We start from the raw sequence: 19,881 nt of genomic DNA, 5'->3' as shown, positions 1-19,881 counted from the left end.
TTGCCAAGTATACACTTAAGGTCTTAGACTTTCAGAAAAAGTACGTTGCGGCTGTAGGCTAAGAGTTGATTGTCCTGACTCCCAAGGAAGCGGGATGGGAGTGGTAGAGCACTTGACTAGCATGCTGCGGTAGTGACTTCCTGACCTCCTGAATCTACCCTTTCTTTTTGCCTCTATTTTGACTCTATTTCTTATTTCTGTTTTTTAAAAAATTATTTCTTAATCATCACTTCCTGATCTAGGTGCTGTTTGATTTAGCCAAAGCAGGCTCTGAACCAATGGGACCTGTGCCCCTTTCTCCCTTCTTCATGTCATCTTCTTCTGCCCTTTTCTCTACATCTCCAAGGCCCTGATCTTCTCAAATAAGGCAACTGCTTTGGGGATTGGTGACCACTTTGTGGGTGGGTGTCACTTTCCATGTCCACCTCTCAGTGGGTCCCATATTTTCTCACAGTTACACTGGCCAATAAAATCATATTACTCTTATCTCTTAGTACCTGTAGTTGGCTGTGATGTTCAGTTTTGGCTGTCAACTTGATAAGACCTTGTATCAACCAAGAGACTCACCTATGGGTGGGCCTGGGGGGGGTTTCCAAGAAATTCTTGAAGAAAGCCTCCTCCTTCATAGTTCATGGCACCTTTGGACTGTGTCCAACACACAAGGAGATATAAGAAAAAGCAATGTTTCAAGCTTACCTACCCTTTCCAGTGTGTCCATCTTGGTGGTTGCTGCTACCTGCAGCCTTCAATGTAGGATGAAGACTAGCAACTCTCAAGGAATCTTCCAGGCTTTCAGTACCAGATTGGACTGCTAAAGCATTGAGATTGGTGACCTCCAGGCTACATGTGGCTAAAGTACTTGGCTCCTATCACACATGGCCATTCTGTAAATCTTCTTTTATAGCATATGCATACTCTATCAGTTCTGTTAATCTAGAGATCCTTGCCTAATGTAGAACATATAAGAAGAAATTATAAGCTGCCAGCTGTGACAGGTGGCTGTGGTCCAGCTACATGGAAGACAGAGACAGGAGGATTACATGGCCTCAGTGCCTAAGAATAAGCCATTTTATTCAGGGTCACTGCATGTCAATAACACACACATGAATAATATATGTCAATGAGTATATATATGTCATATTACATATGACATGTATCAGACACACACAGAGACGTGTGTGTGTGTGTGTGTGTGTGTGTCTCTGTGTGTCATGGCACAGGCATATCTAATGTGAATAGTGAAAGAAATTCATAAAACAAGCACAGCTGCTTTGTGAATATCCAGCAAAGCTGAGACATATAATGCATTCACCAATGTGCTGTCTTTCACTTTTGGTCTTGATCTCCACATCTTGAATGCTTGGAGGGTGGGGGCAGCTTTTAATATTTGTACAACTTGGGATATGGGATTGAGGGGAATTTATTTATGACCATTTACTTCTTCTCCCAGGAGTATAGTTTCTAAGCTTCCCCAGGAAAGTCCTACCATAACACTCCTCTCCCTTTTAGGCAGATATCCTTATCTGCACCGATGTGAAGGTCTTCCTTATGCTCTGGAGGTTGAGACTCAAATAAAGACACCAGAGATCTCCTTATGAGGCTCTGATTTCAAGACACTCTTGGAACATCTGCCCCTGCACTTATTCAGGAGCAAGATGATCAAAGCAGAGTAAACATAAAAGGTAAACAAGATCCAGAGACTCCGTGGGCTGGATCACATTAAGAGCTTCTTCCTGCTGCTGATGGACAAAGAATGGTGTAGATAAAGGTGAAAAAAATGATGTATTAAGGCCTCACCCTTTCCAAAAACAGTTAGCTCATACAGGGCCTCTGTGGTATTGTATGACCAAGGCACAAAAGAATACCAAGATCAGACATATAACTAAATTCTGCAATTAGCTATAAACATTGTATTATGGCAGAAATTGAGTATAACTGCAAAGCTTAGGCATGACATCTTTTCCTGGGTCTAATGACAATTAGCATTCTGACTATTAAAATTTTATACTACACTGCTTAGGACATGACAATCTTCCCATGCTGCCTCGGAGGTTTTCTTTCTATCTGTGTCCTTGAAACCATGAGAACCTCCAGCCTGAGAACAGGTGGTCATGCTTTGGCAAAATATGCCTCTAGATTGTTAAACGTTGGGTTATGGGGTTGATGAGGGAAAGTGATTGTAAAAGATAACTCTGTTCTGTCAGTTTGTCATTAATGACTAAATTATGACCGAGAGGAAGTTAAAACACATGTCTGAAGGCAAAAAATTATATGCTCTATATTTTGGAACGGCATGTGTCTAACACTGCCTACTAAGCTCTGTATAGATAAGGAAACACTCTGGCTGCCAATCAGTCAGGCTGCAAAACTGCCCTGATCCCTTTGCTTGACTCATTCATCCTTCCCTGCTCTTGCATCCACCCTGCTTCTGGTCCTCACCCGGGGCTGGACCCCAGCAACATCATATACTATGTAGCTCGTGAAGAAATGAAATGAGTTCATGTTTTCAGACAAAGAAGACCAGAGTCAAGATGACAGTAGATTTCCTGTGTCACAAGGTGGCTCTCTCGACTAGAGGTTTTACCTTGAGTTCTCAAGAGATAAAAGGGATAAACAATGGTGCTCACGATGTGATAACCGCCTAACAGCCCCAACTCTTAATTTCAGTACAGTACAGATTCGATTTCAGCATATGATGCAACTTAGATGATACATATGATTTCTATTCAAGACAGTTAACTCATTCATCTTTGTATTTCCCAAGTGGTGAATTGCATAATATTTGAAAAATGAGAAGTAGGTCTGGAGATATTCGTTAGTACTTCAAGGCTGAAAGAGTGTATAAAGTGTGTGTGTGTATCTGTGTTTGTGCTTCTGTCTGCTAATGTTTGTTCTTATTATCAGAGGCAGGAAATGCTATGAAATTCATATTTGCATAGTTAGGAAATCTGTAAACCTATCTGTGGGGTGTGTCCTGGAAGTGGGGTGTAGTATCAGAAGGTCCAGAAATGTCCAGCAGAGAGATGCCTGGCCCCTGCCCCAGAGCCTGTCCACGTGTGGAGGGGCACATCTGTCCCCTGAGATACCCTGGATCCTCCATGCACCATTACTACTTCATCTGCTGTGGTTTCATTTTCATTTTACCTTATTGCTGTCCACAAACTTTCACATGTTATGCCATTTTACAAAGGTGTGTAATTTTATTCAGTTTGCCCTATGGGTTCTTCCAAATGATCTTTCTTCTGTCATCAACAGGTTTATTTCTTCATTCTCTAGACCCTGGGATTTCCTCAGCTCCCTCCCTGTGACCAACCTGCCTCCCCTGGAGTACAGCTTTCTGAGGTTGGATAAGTCCTCGTCCCTTCTACTTTGTTGAAGACCAACCAACTACATAACATCATCATCAAAGTGATGATCCTTGTATTCCACTGTTCGAACACCAGAGGACAGAAGGGAATGGAACAGATCCTTTAGTCTTGGCTCAGTAGCTAGGCAGAGAAGAGCCCTTCCTTTGAGATGAGAAAGGAAGCCATGTATATGGACTTTCAATGCAGAGGGTTATCATAAGAGGCAAGAGGTTACAGTGGGACTGTGGAAGTCAGGAGGACACCCATATACATGAACAAGTGCTCATGCAGACTGGGGACAACAGTCTCTATTGTACATGTATGGACCTTCTGGCAACTCCCAACACACCTTGCTACTAGGACTCACCCCATAGTCAAACATCTTCACAGATGTCCTGTGATCATGCAAATGTGGGTCTTACCATGTACACAGAATCCTTTGAATTAGGGGCAAATCTCAGCAGATACAAAGTCCCAACCTAGTCACACACACACACACACACACACACACACACACACACACACACACACACTGTCCTAGATTTGAAAGAATAATAGATACTTAAAACTACTTACTTCTCATATAAAAATGTGCCACTAACTACTTTGGGACAGAAATAGACAAATGGGGTGGGGGCTGGATGATGGGAAGGAGAAGGAAAAAGAAATCAATATTGAAAACACGGACAGATTATCTTAAAATAAATTGCAGGTGAAATTTAATTTACAAACACAGTAGATAGAGACAGTTTCAGATCTTTTCAAATCCAGTGACTAACTTGAGAACATGTATGAATCATGTTTTGAAAATACCTATGAATCATATTTCTATACTGAAACTTAAGCTCTAACGTGATGGTAATAAGAGGTAAGGCTATTGGAGGCCTGGGTCATGAGAACTATTAATTATCCCATCTACTCAGTGAAAACAGCAATATCTTAACCTTGCAATTCATGGTCTCCAAAAGTATGAACTTGTGATTTTGGGGCAGGTTACAGTGTCACATGAGTTCTCCAAAGCATCCATATCAACGTTCTCCTAAGCCTCTGCCTTATTTAAAGAGGGTCTCTTTTTTTCCTCAAAAATTTTTTATTAATTTATTCTTGTTACATCTCAATGATTATCCCATCCGTTGTATCCTCCCATTTTTACCTTCCTCCCATTTTCCCATTATTCCCCTCCCCTATGACTGTTCCTGAGGGGGATTACCTCACCCTGTATATGCTTATAGGGTATCAAGTCTCTTCTTGGTAACCTGCTGTCCTTCCTCTGAGTGCCACCAGGTCTCCCCGTCCAGGGGACATGGTTAAATGTGAGGCACCAGAGTTCGTGAGGAAGTCATATCCCACTCTCCACTCAACTGTGGAGAATGTTCTGACCATTAGAAAGAGGGTCCTTTTTTGTCATAGAGAATAGGACAGTGAGAGTGAGAGATGAGGTGAGGAAAAAAAGGAATGAAAGATCTTAGACCAGTGGAATGTGAAGAGGATGGGGCACTTTGAGGCTCACAAATCCACAGTTATGCAAACACATATTGAGTGTGTCTAATAAAAGATGACCCAGCAGGATAAGGAGCCATGTACACAGAATCCAAGATACATGTAGAAAGACAGACAAGTGCAGATGTTATGTGAAAGTTAGAATCATCCCAGGTTCCTCAGTGTAGGGAACCTGAAGCTGACTCCATCAGCAGATAACCCCACACGCCGTTCCTCACACAGGGATCCAGGGCTCTTTGTGCTTGTCCTGAGACTCCTTTAGCTCCTGGATATTCTTCAGGATTGTCATCCAGAACTTCAGCCTTCTGGCCTTCAGGGCTCGGCCCACAGCAGTCTGGACATCCAGCTGCAGGTACAGCTCCTTTTGGTTCATAACGGGCCAGTCGGGTAGACCCTTGCTGTTGGGGTTCCTGTGGATATGCCACCCAGCAAAAAAGAGTGAGATCACTCTAGTCTAAAGCCTGACCCCCTGATTTGGGTCAGGGCAGTAGAACACTTCGGCCAGCGGTTAAGGGGGCTGATGGGACAGGTGTCCTCATGTGCAGATGCACGTGTCATCCTCTAGTTTCTGCTTCATGTGGGGAAAGACTCATCCAGACCTGTATTACGTCTCCCTCTAAGAGGCAAGATCTAAAGAACAGTACTATAGTTCCATGGCCCATCAGCCATGTCACTGAAAAGACCTGTATCTGACACCTACGAAGTATCTGCATAAATGTGCTATCCAGCAGAGAAGACTCTATCCTGCCATGGGACATCCATGAATGCTGAGAAGGCGACCACCCAAAAGGGACTCTTAGATAGGGACCCACATGCATAAGGCTGAGAAAGAAATGTGTTCTCACCCATGTCTTGCAAAGTTGGCCCAGTACTTCATCATCCTTCTGTTCAGTAGCGTCTCCTCCTCAGTGAGGTTAACTAGATCCATGAGAAAGACAAAGGTTCAAATGTCCAAGTATATGTCACCTCACCCAGCTGCCACTCCGTTCGTCACACTCGCCATGCCATCTGTTGACCCCAGACTGCTGGCTGTGCTGCCTCCCTTCTTCACCATAGAGAGTACCAAGGTCCATGCGAGTCTCTAATTGAATTCCTGTCCCAATGTGCTACCACCTCCTCCATTACAAGCCACACTGGGAAGGGTACAGATTCTAAGCCGGTGTATGTATTTTGAGCTATAGGTTTTCTCCAATGGACTGTGAGCTAAGGAGCCACCTGCGATCTCATTCAGGTCAAGGAAGAGAAGGAAGACTCACGTTTCATGCCCCAGAAGAAAGACCCAAAAACAAAAGGAACCTCATCCGCATGGTCAGCCTTCACGTTGGGTGGCCTGAAATCCTTGAGGAAGCTGGATTGATGTTGGAACTCATAGAAGTAGACAGGGGCATGGCAACCTGCAGGTGGGGAAAATAGTGATATAATGACTGCTAACCTGAAGTTTTCCTGTCACATATTTGGTGACAAGATACCTTGATATAATGTTACCTAGAGTCATAAAAGTTAAGTGGGAGAGGCAGCTCCAGCTATGGAAAAGCTAAGCAGTGCCCATGGCCTTTTTAGCTGAGTGGTTTTGTTAAGTCAACAGAGTATCAGCAACCCATTTTCTCCTCTCTATAGATTTCACCATTTAAACTACACTTGAGGAGATCCGGATACCACACTGCTCCACAATGCTCAACCCTGACCCACAGCCCTGAGATGATCCCCCTAAGTCTTGTCACAGGTGTACTCACGGTGAAAATGTGCTACTATGAGTGCAGGGATCACAAACAGGACGTCTCCCACCATCTCTGTGAACTGCGTTCGAAGGGTCTGAGGATCTTCAGTGTCCCCCATGTACTCTTCCATTATCAGGTAACTAGACTCAGGAGGCAGCTTCTACATCAAGGATGCCAGGAAGCATGAGGTTAGGCATGTTATAGGTTAAGTACTTTACAGACTTGGGTGTGGGGAGAATAGGGCCTGGGAAGAGATAGTGTGTAGGCAAAAATTTTCCTGCTTTGTGGTGACCACACACAGAATCACACATATATACTGAGTTTTATTAATAGAGGGGCTGTGTGAGAAAAAAAAAAAGATACAAGAAACCCCTCTATTTGATCAGCGCCAGAGATGACTCACCACTTCTGCTGTTACATTCTTCAGAATAGCCAGCAGGTTCTTTCTGGTTATTTTTTTTATTGTCTCACCAGAGTCTACAGCCTGGGAGACAGAAGACAGTCTTAAATGGGATCAGATGGATTTGGGTTAAAGATGTTTTGAATTCCTACTGATTAGCAGATGGGTCTCAGGATCCTATAGGATTAGAAATGAGACTCACCATGGGTATGGCCCAACCATATTCATCATTGTTGACTCCAATGATGCTGGGGACAGGGTGAAAACCCACAGAAGTCAATATATCTTTTGGATGTCTGGGTAGGAACTTCCCATCCACCACAGCAGGAATTGCCTTGAAATCCTGGGGGGCATAAAGTCAATGCTGAAGGTTAATGAAATACATATCCTGACGTCCGCTTAGTTACTTCTATCATTATCTCATTTCTTACTATTTTCAGGGTGATGTGTTCACCCTGGAGGAGAGTCTACACTTAGATTAGCCTATCTTGATGTTCATTTTGCACACAGAACTGAAGAACACAAACTCATAAAGATGAGGGATTTGCTTCAGAATCCCACATCATGTAGACCACGTTCTTCCAGACACACAAAACTCTCTCACCTTGCTAATGGCCAGAATCTCTGCTTCACTCTTGCCTCTCAGACAGTGCACCAAGGTCTCTGAGTCCTTGGCCCCACATCCAGATAGGTTGGCCACCCTCTGTAAAGGGAACAGGCAGGGACAAGAGATATCAATTCCTGCTCAATTCTATTACATCTAACTCCTGCACTACACTGTGTGCTGTGTGGATTGGAGTAAGCATACACCGTTCCCGTTGCCCTATTGCTCAGAGGTGACAGCCATCAGGCAGTGCCCTTTCTACCTGCGCACCATTTTCTTCTGTTTAGGGTAGTTTTGTTTTCTCCACCCATCGTTCTGTGTTTCATGCATGAGGGAAGGGGTAAGTGTGCCAAGGTTTGTATATGAAGGTTAAAGGAAAAAGTCTCAGTCTTCACTGTTGTCCCCTTGACAGGGTGTTTTTGTTTGTTTGTTTGTTTGTTTGTTGTTGTTGTTTTGTTGTCTACACTGAGCTGGTCTGTGAACATCCAGGGATTCTCTTGTCTCTGCCTCCACCTGACCACAGCACCATTGGAATTATAGATACATGATACCATCTCTAGTGTTTTATGGGTTCTGGGGATTTGAACATAGGTCCTTAGGCTTATACTCCAAGCACTTTCAAGAGCCAGTGAATCATTTCCAAACCCATGCATACTCGTTTTTTTTTTTTTTGCTTATGATGGAAGTTTGTAATGGCATCTTCATTGTCTGCATAACATACTCATCCCGTATAAAGGAGAGGTGTGGATTCTAACCCTCCAGCCCTCAGAAATAAATGATGAGATGCCATTTCCCTAGATGTTTGATTTCCCCATTGAGCCCCATAGTACCAGGGGATAGTGCTGTGGCAATGGATACAGGATTGAAAAACTCGTGGGCACTCACTTGGTAAACCTCCTCAGAGGAGTTGGATATGGCACCAGGTGTCAGAACTACTCCACTCTCTATGATGGCTCTGTGGAAGAGTCCTTTGGACATGGGAGACACAACATGTGAAGACACACTTATGCCACCAGCTGACTGGCCAAAAATCGTGACCCGGTGAGGGTTGCCTCCAAAGTGGGCGATGTTCTGCTGGACCCAGCGTAGGGCGGCCACTTGGTCTAAGAGGCCCCAGTTGCCTCTGGCGTGCTGGTCTCCAGTGCTGAGAAGTGGGAGGGGCATGAATCAAAGGGCTGTCTAGGCTCTGATCACCTACCATTGCCCATCCCAGTCCCAGGCTCACCTGAAGAAGCCTGAGACACCCAGACGGTACTGGATAGTGACGACCACCACATCCTCTGTGGCTGCCAGTGTGGATCCATCATATAGGGAAGCCATACCTGTTACCAGTGCCCCACCATGGATCCACACCATCACCTGGAGAAGTGAAGAAAGATGTCAGGAAGCTCCTAGCCTGTCCATGTTCTGCTGGTCTGATTATTAGAATATCAACTGCTGTGACTCTGTGTAGCTGCAGAAATACATAACAATCCTCAAGCCTTCGGTGTCTTGGCCACAGCCAGGGACTTCTAGTAGCCCCATCAGTGTATTTGTCATTCCCATCCCCGCCATGTATCTCCATTTGAATTAATGGTTTTATGTAGGGAGTAATGACATCATTACTCAGTGGAACAAGGAAGAGTGTCTGTGTTGATATCTCTCTTGACTGAAAATGGGAAGGATCAGCGGGGCATGGTGGCACAAGCCTGTAATCTCAGCACTCAGGAGGCAGAGGCAGGCAGATCTCTGTGAGTTTGAGGCCAGCCTGTTCTACAAAGAGAGTCCACGACAACCAGGGCTGTTACACAGAGAAACCCTGTCTCAAAAAACCAGAACAACAAAACAAGTGGGAAGGATCATCAACCCTCTGTGGCATGACAGATAACCCAAAAGTGGACATTTGGGTGACCTCAATGTTGGGGTCATGAGCACCTAAGTGATTCTGCAGGGCTCAGGTTGTAGCCTGTGTCCTGGTTTTAGCAAAGAGCTGGAGACTGTGATTGCTCAGTGCTCCAGTGCTCTGTGCCCCATACCCAGGTTTCAGCTGCACAGGGTGGCTGAAAAGGCCCTTTATAACCCAAATAAGGTGAGAGTCTCCATCAGAGTCCACCCTGCAGTGGAGCTCAGGTCGCTTTTGTCCCTTCTCACCATCTTGAAGAAATGCCCTCTCCCCAAGCTGACCATGGCCTGACACTCACAGGCAGGCTGGAGCCCTCATGGGCATGAGCTGGTGCGTAGATGTTGAGGTACAGGCAGTCCTCGGACACAGAGATGCGAGGCATGGTCACATTCATTCTCTTCATGCCCTCCTCAGTCATCATAATGTCTTGCAGACAACTGGTAAAAATGAGAGACTGTTATTCCAAAAGATGTATGGTGGTCAAAACCAAATGTAAGTCTGGAGTTTTCTTTTCCTCATCCACCTTCAGCTTCTGCTTCTCACGATGCCCTGTTAGCACCTATTTCCTCTCTACGTCCCTTCCAACCGAGGTAAAGGGCATAGACTCCATGAACACTGGGACGGAGCCAGATTTCCAGGTAGGCAAGTGAGATGAATGTTAGCGGGCATGCAAGCATTTTATAGTCTCTGGTCCTGGTTATGGATGTGATGTGATCAGCTCTGGCAGTTTGGTTTCTCTGTGTTTTCCCCAAATGATGAATCATAATCTGAGCCTATAATAGCAGTTTTCTCTTCTAAGTTGCTTTTGCCAGTGCTTTATTACAGAAAAGAAACTAAGATTTCAATATCAGGGTATTTGTGCTTACACAGATACTAGAGGAATCCATGGACAAGACTGCTCTGAAAGGTGGTAAGACGCCTTTCATCCCATATACAGATTCTCAGGGAACTTCTTTGCCTACAGTGTCTCCAGAGGGAATTGACTGCTTATTCTGTGGTCAATGGCACTTCGCCCTGTAGGCTGTCACAGTGACTGTGAGGGTGGCTTAGCATGCATCCATCACTGCTGCCATCCTCAGGGACCTGAAGTGTATTCTTCTGGATTCAGGGGAACTTGCTTTCTAATAGGTCACATCACCTCATGCCTACAGGTCCCGCCCATTGTGGCAGAGAACACCTGGCTTAGTTTCAATCTGTGAACAATTTTCTTTGTTCTTCTCCATAGTGCCTACATCTAACTCCCTAAGAGTGACAAGATCTGACCCAGGAACCTGCACAGTTGTCCTACTCAACCTTGTGTTTGGCACATCATCAGAAAAACACATGGGGCACTCCCCGGCAAGGAGAGAAAATTGCAGCATGTCCGAGATGGAGAAGTACTTCAGCATGGCCCAGAGCTCCGAGCACATTCTCACCTCAGTGCCTAAAACCCTCTGGGTCCAGAACTTACGCAGCTGGATATGAGGTCACTTCTGTCACACCATTCCATGACTCAGGGGCTTCAGGAGGTGCAAAGCGCAGTGGTCCTACAGGTGGCTTGGCAAACGGAATTCCCAGGAAAGTGTGGACACCAATGTTGGTGTCCTTCACATGGACGAGGCTGCCCTGGACCTGGCCTGTGTGTGTGTTCCTGATGGGCCTGGCCTCTGATGAGTCCTGACCTGTGGATGGAGAGACGCCATCAGGGTTAGTTTTCTGTGACCAGCTGCCAGATGATGGTGAGATTCCCATCTCACTGTTCCCAGGGCACAGAAGAAGGGAACCCAGGGCCCCCAGTTCAGCCATGGGGTGTGAGTGTGGGAGGTTCCCTGTCCCTCAGGGCCTGGAACTTTTCCTATTAACCCTTTGAGGAGCATCAGAGCACTTCTCTAGCCAAAATCATCACTCAGAGTCATTTGGCCACATGAGTTTAGGATTATTGTCATTCTTATCCCAACTCAGTAGTAGCTACAGTCACAGCCATACACTGAGGAGGGAAAATGCCTTCTTGCTTTCCTGTGAATTGTCTACTCTTCTCTCCAGAGCTCCTTACACTGAGCTGTCTCCTCAGTGTGCTATGTGCTATGTGCTATGTGCTATGTGCTATGTGCTATGTGCTAGTGGGATGACAACATGTGTGGGCTTTTGTTGGGGAATTGGTAGGCACATCTTTCCTATACTTTCATCTGTTGCAACTGTCCTCAACCTGTGGGGCAGGACCATTGGAAAACGCATATTTCTGATGGTCTTATGAACTGAGACACCACTCAATAGCACAATTACAGTTAGAAAGTCGCAATAAAAGTTAACTCACGGTTGGGGACTTCTACGACCATCACATATATGGGTTTTCCAATGACATTGAGCTATAGGTTTAGAACTGCTGATCGATTATTTCCATCAGCCTCCTCCTTAACACCTGCACCCCATGCCTTCCCTCCCACACAAGCTCAGCCTCTGATAGGCAGAATTCGGCAGCTCTGACCCCAGTCAGTCCCCATGACCTGTGTAGGGAGCCTCACCCTGCACATGGAGGAGGAGAAGCAGGAGTCCAAAGAGCACAGCATTCAGCCAGCTGCGCAGTTGGTTCAGCGGCATCATCAGCTCCAGGCCTGAGTCTGAGCTGCTAGAAGGACCACGGTTTGCCCACAGAAAGAGCCTGTGAGCCTTGATCAGGCAAGAGAATTTAAACCATAGGGATGTAGGTGGAGCAAGTTCCCATTGTAATAGAATTGATTAGTCAGAAGTGACTGGAGCCAAAGGCCTGGAGGCAGAGCAAAGCCACTGTATCAATAAGAGTTCTCCAGAGTAGCCGGATCAGAGAATGAATCTCTCTATATAAATATATAGAAATGGAATTTAGTAGAATAATTTACATGCTATGGTGCTACCAACTGAACAGTGGCTGCCTATGAATGGAAAGTTCAAGAATCCAGAAGTGGCTCAGTCTACAAGGCTGGATGCCTCCTGTGGTGTTCGGTAGATGCTGTTTTACTGGAGAAGTAGACACTAATGCCAGAAAAGGAAGGGGCTTGTTTGCAAGATATAGGCAAAGAGTCAAACCTTTTGTTTTCCATAAACGTATACAGGCTTCCAGCAGGTGTGTCCCAGATTTAAGAAATCTTCCTTTAGTCATCAAGGAAATGCAAATCAAAACCACTCTGAGGTGTGATCTTACATCCCCCAGGATGGCTAAGATCCAAAACTCAAGTGACAGCACTTTCTGGAGGGGATGTGAAGCAAGGGGAGCCCTCCTCCATTGCTGGGGGGAGTGAAAACTGTATAACCACTGTGGAAACCAATTGGGAGGTTCCTCAGAATATTGGGAATAGCTCTACCTCAAGACTCAACTATACGTCTCCTGGGCATATACCCAAAAGAGGCTCCACCATACCAAAGGGACATTTACTCATCTATGTTCATAGCAGCTTTATTTGTAATATCCAGAGTCTTGGAACAACCTAGATTTTCCTCAACTGAAGAATGGATAAAGAAAATGTGGTACATTCACACAGTGGAATACAAATCAGCTACTAAAAACAAAGACATCATGCAATTTACAGGCAAATGGATGGGACTAAAAAAAGTCACACTGAGTGAGATAATTCAGATCCAGAAAGACACATAGGTATGCATTCACTTATAAGTGGATATTAGCCATAAAATACAAGATAACAATGCTACAATCTACAGACCCGAGAAACCAAGGAGGGCCCAAGAGAGGATGTTTGAATCTCAGGAGAGGAAATAAAATAGACAAGTGAAGTAGATGGAGGGAGGGGAGTGGGTTGGAGAGATGATGTGGAGAGTAATGTCGGTGAGGTGAGGTAGGGGTGAGGTAGGGCAGAGGTAGGGGAGAGGACAGGGAGAGAGAACCGAAATTGGTAGGGGGATATCTGGGACAGGGGAGGCTCCTGGGTGTCTATGGGGATGAGTCTACCTGAGATTCCTAGCACCATAGCAATGGTGGGGGTAGGGTGGTGGTTATGAAGCATGAAATCCAGTAGCCAGGTGGGACTTCCAGCGGAGGAAGGGGGACACCAACTCACTTGTAAAACCTCCGACCCCAAATTTGTTTTGTCTACAAGAAGTGTAGAGAAAAAGATGAAGCAGAGATTGAGGAAATAGCAAACCAATGACTAGTTCAACTTGAGAACACCTCCAAACACACACACACACACACACACACACACACACACACACACACACACACACACACACACGGAGAAAGCCAACCCCTCTCACTATAATGATACTCTGCTATGCTTGCAGTCAAGTGCCTAGCATAATTGTCTTCTGAGAGACTTCATCCAGCAGCTGCTGGAAACAGATGTAGAGACCCATAGCCAGACAATAGGCCAAACTTGGGGAGGTTTGTGGAAGAGTGTAAGGAAGGATAGAGGAAGCCAGAGGAAACAAGGACTCCACAAGAAGACTTACAGAGGCAACTAACCTGAGCCCATGGGGGCTCACAGAGACTGAACCACCAACCAAAGAACATGCATGGGCTGGGCCTAGAACCACTACATATATGTAGCAGATGTGCAGCTTGGTCAACATTTGGGTCTCCTAACAATGGGAGTAGGGGAGGTCTCTGACTCTTTTGGCTGCCTTTGGATCTATTTCTCCTAGCTGGGCTGTCTTTTCAGTCCTCAGTGGGAGAGAATGCACCTAGTCCTGCTGTGACTTGGGATGCCAGGGTGGGTTGGTGCCCTTTACCACCCCCTTCTCTGGGAAGAAAGAGAGGGAGGAGTAGGAGAGGGCATGAAAGTAGGACTGGGAGGAGAGGAGGGAGGGCACTGGGATCAGGCTGTAAAGTGATAAATAAATAAAAGGAAATATTTTTTTAAAAGAGTAAGAAAAGAAAAGCTATCTTCCTGCCTCAAGATCTAGATCAAAGGCTTGTGTCTTCTTACCTCAAATGCCCAGACTAAATGTAAATTTACCTATATCAAACCAAGTAAAAAACTCTTCACAGGTGTGCCCTCCATTTCTGTATTCCAGATGTCATTAAATTGACAGCCAAGAATAGTCATTATGACCACCTCTGCAGTTTCTGTTCCCTCTTTGGCTTCCTGGAAAGCCACAGCATGGATTGTAAAGCTCTTCTGGAACCAGGAACACTGTTCCCACATCTGGGCTGAAAGCTGTAACAGGAGAAGCCAGAGGCCTTCTGTGAGTAGGTCATACTCAAGACATCTCAGGAGAGACAGGCGAATGCAGGTGTTCTGAGTGTGACCTTCACCCTCAGGATTTCCCTGTGCTTTGAAGTCTTAGTTTACTGAGCCTGCTTCCAGGGTCTCTGGTCCCTATAATGATCTTAGGATCTGCATGGACCCTGCTCCCTGTCAGGTCATGCATGGCTTTTTCATGATACGATTCTGGTGCCTTTAAAGTCCCCAGCTCCTACTCACTTCCCCATCATGATGCATCTCCAGTGGCCAGACCCTGCCAAGAGCAACTTCACAGTCATTTATTCACTTAAGAAATATTCTATTGTTTGCATTTATTTATTTATTATGCTCATGTACATATCATGAGGGTTCTCCCATGCCAAGGCTCACATATAGTGATGAGAGGACAATTTGTGTAAGTCCATGTTCTCCTACTGTGTGGATTGCAGAGTGGAACGTGGGTCATCAGGATTGGAGGAAAGTTCTCTAGCCACCCAGTTCGATCTCACTCTTAGCCACAGGACAAGTATTTAATAGGGCCTCGCTGGCTCCAACACTGGGGACAATCTGGTCTCACAGAACCTGTGATAGAGCTGAGATACAAATGTATAAATCAGAGTCTCAGAATCAGAAAGAACCTGGCAGGAGAAATTAAAGAGTGCACGATCAGGATCCCATGCCCAGTCCAGCCTGATTCCCTGGAGCAAGTGCTGTGGGCATCAGTGTCAGACAGCATTTAGTGCACCTGAGAATTGGCCTTGGATCCAAATTGTGATCTCCATCATTATTATCCAAGTAAGAATCTAGAGCCTTGCATCATGTCACTACAGGACTTCTTCCTTGGTGTCCCTCTGGATGTTTCCCTGGCACAACACAGATGGGTTTCCTGCCTCCCTCTAATCAACAGGGCTCCTTTGATTCAGTGTCACCCCTCCAACACACTCTTGCCCTGTCTGTGGCTCTAACTTTTCTTGGCAGCTGTATTTTCTACTCCAAATTCCCTACCAAAGGAACCGGGGACCACGGAGGCTGATAATGTCCCATTTTCTCCAGTCTCCTGATGGACGCTGGACATCTCTGTGCTTCTTACTCCCAGATATTTCTGGAGCTTGGCTAGAGAAATCGCTGTGTGCTCTGCTATTCAAGGCACCATCACTCAGATGCCCCGAGTTGATGATGGCCAAGGCCACAGTGAAAATGTGAAATGGAGACACCCAGGTTGTGTTCTATGGAGGGAGGCAGGGAGTGAGTAGAGAGAGCATGAGATGGAGACAGAGATGAGATAGATAGATACATAGATAATAGATGGATAGATAGATGAAAGTAGAGACTCAACTCCATGAGAATATCTTCAATGAGCTACTACTCTTGGCCCATTCACTATAACCAGGTTTAAGATCCATACAGCCAAATGTTGGCAAAGACATGGACCCACTGGCACTATCATACATGATGGAAGGAGATACAAAATGATATAGTCATTTCAGATGACACTTTGACAGTTTCTTTAAAATTGAAATACACATTTACCCTATAATTGAGTAATTTTACTTCTGGTTTTTTAGTTCAAGAAATTTAAAACACCAATCACAAAAAAGTCATACTACAAAAAGTTCATAAGAGCTTGATTAAAAGTAGTCAAAATCAGATCACTCACTAATGCATCAACTTGGGGTGGGGAAAATGTGTTATGTGCATGTGTAGAATGACACTCAACCAAAGGACAGCATCACTTTTATCTCAAAAGCATTGTACTTAGTAGCAGGACCAGTTACAAATGATTCCCTTTCCATGATAGGATAGCCAGAGCTCTGATGTTTCCAAGGTACATGCAGTTTCCCAGGTGTCCCATCAGAAAGTGTTTGTTTAGCAGCAGAGACCAGGCAACAGTTGACATAGAGGAGCTCAAGGGACCTTTTTCCAATGAAAGAAGTAGCCTCATATGTAGGTATTTGCATAGCTCATATTTTTATGCAAAATGTGTCCATACATGATGGCAAATGGGCAAATTTGGTTGCATAGGAACAATTCAACAAGAAAGCTTTCAAAAAATAATACAGTTACTGAAATTCTAAATGCCATTTCAGTGAAGTGTCTGTATTTCAGAAGAAATGGGGACCTAACAGATGTGTGTGTGTGTGCGTGTGTGTGTGTGAGCGTGCGTGTGTGAATGTGCACGCACATGTGCAGCAGGAGCTCAGCAACTCCTTGAGGCCCCAGTACAAGTCAGGTATCAGGCATGAGTCCTGCACTCAGAAAAAGGGCTCTTCTCTGCCCAGCTACAGAACCATGGCTAAAAGATTGCCCCATCTCTCTTCTGCCACGTGTAAGAATCCTCACTGATTATGTTTCAATGACTGGTTTTAAGGGGTAAAAAAGGATGTTGTCAAGCCAGGAATGAATACATGTACCCCAGGGGGCAAATTGGTCACAGGTCGGGATCTGGGGAGGGAGGATATCAGGGTTTAGAGAACAAAGAATTCATTCTTTTAATGAAAGAGGGAAAGTGCTTTGGGGGAACACAGGAACAAGCTGAATACAACTTGTCACCTTTGTAAAATGGCATATAGAATAAGAGTCTAGGGACAACATAAGGTAAGAGTGGCAATGAAGTCACAGGAGATGAAATACGAGTAGTGGCAGTATGATCCAGGGGGACTCAGGGGGCAGACATGCCCCTCCACATGTGGACGTGCTCAGGAGCATGAACCAGGCACCTCTCTGCTGAACATTTCTGGACCTTCCAACACCACTTAGACCTCTGATATTTATATGTTATATTATTATAATCACATTTAAAGGTTCAGAGATATGATCCAAAAATAAAAAGGCACATTGTATTTTTGGGTTGGGGTTATTTCACTCAGTATATTTCCTTGTTCGATCCATTTACCTGCACATGGTTTTGCATATGACTACTACTGCACATAAAATTACAATAGTAATGATAATATTTAATAAGTCTGTGCCTCAGCTTTTGTAGTGCTGGGATTGCAGGAATGTGCCACACTAAATCTGGAGGAAAGAGTAGAGATGTAGGAGACAGTATCAGAGAAAGAACTGAAGGAGACTCAGAATGGAGAAAGACTGAGATGGAGAGAAACAAAGAGGAAGTTGAAGGCAGAGCCTAAAAGTCTGAGGAAAGTGGGGATGTTGGCAAATTCAAGTGGTCCTAACAATTGAGAAGCAGAGGCTGGTGGGTCCTGAGTTTAATGCTGGGCTGGAATATAAAGCTAGAACCAATCCCCGGAAAGAAGAAGAAGAAGAAGAAGAAGAAGAAGAAGAAGAAGAAGAAGAAGAAGAAGAAGAAGAAGAAGAAGAAGAACAAGAACAAGAACAAGAACAAGAAGAAGAACAAGAACAAGAACAAGAACAAGAAGAACAAGAAGAAGAAGAAGAAGAAGAAGAAGAAGAAAGAAAGAAAGAAAGAAAGAAAGAAAGAAAGAAAGAGAAAAATAATGGTAATGATAATAAGAGTAAAAATAAAGGTCCAGATAACCATCGACAATGAGACACAACTATGCACCTATCCAATGCAACCATATTAGCCATTCCCAAGTCCTGGTGTAGGTGAAGATGTGCAGCAATTGGCACCACACACACACACACACACACACACACACACACACACACACACACACACATCTAAAGGGGTTGACATATGATACAATCATTTTGGAAGACATTTTGGCACAATATTTCTTTTATTCTACCCTGTGGAGAACGAACTCAGGTCATCAAATTTGATAACAAGTGTCTTTACCCACATTGAGCCATCCAATTAGCCTGCATAACCTTTCAAAGTTAAACATACACATGGCCATACTTATGCATTCACCAAAAAGAGTTGAAAGCCTGTGGTCATACAGTTGTGTTTGAAATTGTCCATAATGGATTGCTTAAGCATGCCTGTTGATGTTTGCTTATAATCCCAGTACTCAAGAGTCTGAGGTAAGAGAATTATGAACATGAGCCCAGCCTGGGCTACATAGTGAAAGCCTTCTCTTACATCTCCCAACCAAAGAAGAGTCTTTACATGGAAGTGACTCAGATGTGCAGCTGTTGAGAGGGTAAGTGGTGCTGAGGATTAAACACATGCATTAGAACTCTGCAATGACAGAAGAAAGTATTGCTTGATCTCATCTTAAGAGCATTATATTGGGTGGCAGCTAAATAGCAGCGATTCCTCTTATAGGATATGACAAGAAGAGCTACATTTTCCCCCAAGCCATACCATGTGCAAAGTACAGGAGCAGAAAGCAGAGCTTGATGGCATGGAGGGAATTTTGGGATGAATGAAAAGTATCTTTGGACTCAACCATTTGTTGTGGGGTTCAGCACTCCCCTCATCTGTGTCCTGATGTTGAGGAGAGGCAGGAGTCTTCACTTTCATCCAAAGGTGCTGGAAATGAGAAGGGGTTTTGTCTTGGGAAAATTGATACCCAAGGAAGGCAAATTGGCCAGAGTAGAGGATGAGAATTTCAAAAATCAATAGGACAACAGGACACATCCTCTCATCTCAATGACAGAGATGTTTTGGGGGGGGGAATAAATGACACAGTTTGACACCATTGTAAATGACATAATATACAAAAAACATTGAGTTGCTGTGGTTAAGAAGTTTAAGGAAAACAATAACATAAGGATGAAAATTAATCACATGGACTATAAGAAGAGTCAGGATGCTACAGGAGGATTTCTTTAAAACAAGTAGACACTCTCATACATAGTAAAGCCAGCAGTCACGGTGCCAGAGACAGGAATGTCTTCTGCTAGATATGTCTGAACATTTCTACCTCCCTATCACATTCATGACACACACTGCAGAGAAAGATCTTCACAGATGTTATATTTCCATACAGGTGTGGGCTTCACAATGTCTACAAACACCCTAAGAATAAGAGAAAATTTATTATTATAGAAATCCCACCTGGGCCTTCTGCTCAACTTCCAACCCTTCTTGGCCTTGTTTGAAATATTTATGGATATGGCAAGTCCAGCTTCTAACAAAAGAGGACAATCTCAATTTGGAAGGGAAAGATATGAGATTTCCTCTATAGGGACAATATGCAAAGAGTTTTTCAGAGACTGACATGCTCAGTGGCTGATGTCAGAGAGGTCTAGGAGATGTGCCCTGAAAGACTGTGTCACTCAAATTCGTTTGTGGACACCTAATTCCTAATGTGTTGAAATTAAGAGTTGGGACACTTAGAAGGCCTGGAGTGTCATAGTTTGCATATCCTACCTGGAGAGGACTCCTGGTGTAATCTCTAGGCC

General features: G+C 44.5%; 1 protein-coding gene across 2 annotated transcripts; it reads right to left on the bottom strand.

Annotated features, from left to right (window-relative positions):
- Positions 1–4,836: 4,836 nt before the first annotated feature.
- Positions 4,837–12,067, bottom strand: LOC127209529 (acylcarnitine hydrolase-like). Of its 2 annotated transcripts, XM_051169183.1 has the most exons (12): positions 11,953–12,067; positions 10,902–11,112; positions 9,750–9,888; positions 8,795–8,928; positions 8,455–8,713; positions 7,570–7,668; positions 7,168–7,308; positions 6,969–7,049; positions 6,581–6,725; positions 6,104–6,241; positions 5,693–5,765; positions 4,837–5,257 (listed from the first exon to the last, which is right to left on the bottom strand). In XM_051169183.1, exons 1-12 carry the CDS (start codon positions 12,029–12,031, stop codon positions 5,062–5,064), a joined length of 1,695 nt encoding a protein of 564 aa, XP_051025140.1. In that variant the 5' UTR covers positions 12,032–12,067; the 3' UTR covers positions 4,837–5,061. The 2 variants fall into 2 exon arrangements, with proteins under 2 accessions (XP_051025140.1, XP_051025141.1); XM_051169184.1 differs by lacking the exon at positions 7,570–7,668.
- Between the last annotated feature and the right edge of the window lie 7,814 nt (positions 12,068–19,881).

The sequence above is a fragment of the Acomys russatus genome, chromosome 26 (assembly GCF_903995435.1).
Source record: "Acomys russatus chromosome 26, mAcoRus1.1, whole genome shotgun sequence".
NCBI classification, from domain to species: Eukaryota; Metazoa; Chordata; class Mammalia; order Rodentia; family Muridae; genus Acomys; species Acomys russatus.
This window is presented reverse-complemented; position numbering and strand designations above follow the sequence as displayed.

Bases quoted from the DNA above. Each gene is read 5' to 3' on its own strand.
- LOC127209529 (XM_051169183.1), bottom strand. From the start codon at position 12,031: ATGATGCCGCTGAACCAACTGCGCAGCTGGCTGAATGCTGTGCTCTTT. The intron at 9,889-10,901 runs GTAAGTTCTGGA...CATTTTTACCAG, and splicing joins GTGACCTCATATCCAGCTGC to TTGTCTGCAAGACATTATGA. The intron at 7,050-7,167 runs GTGAGTCTCATT...TCTGTCTCCCAG, and splicing joins ATGGTTGGGCCATACCCATG to GCTGTAGACTCTGGTGAGAC.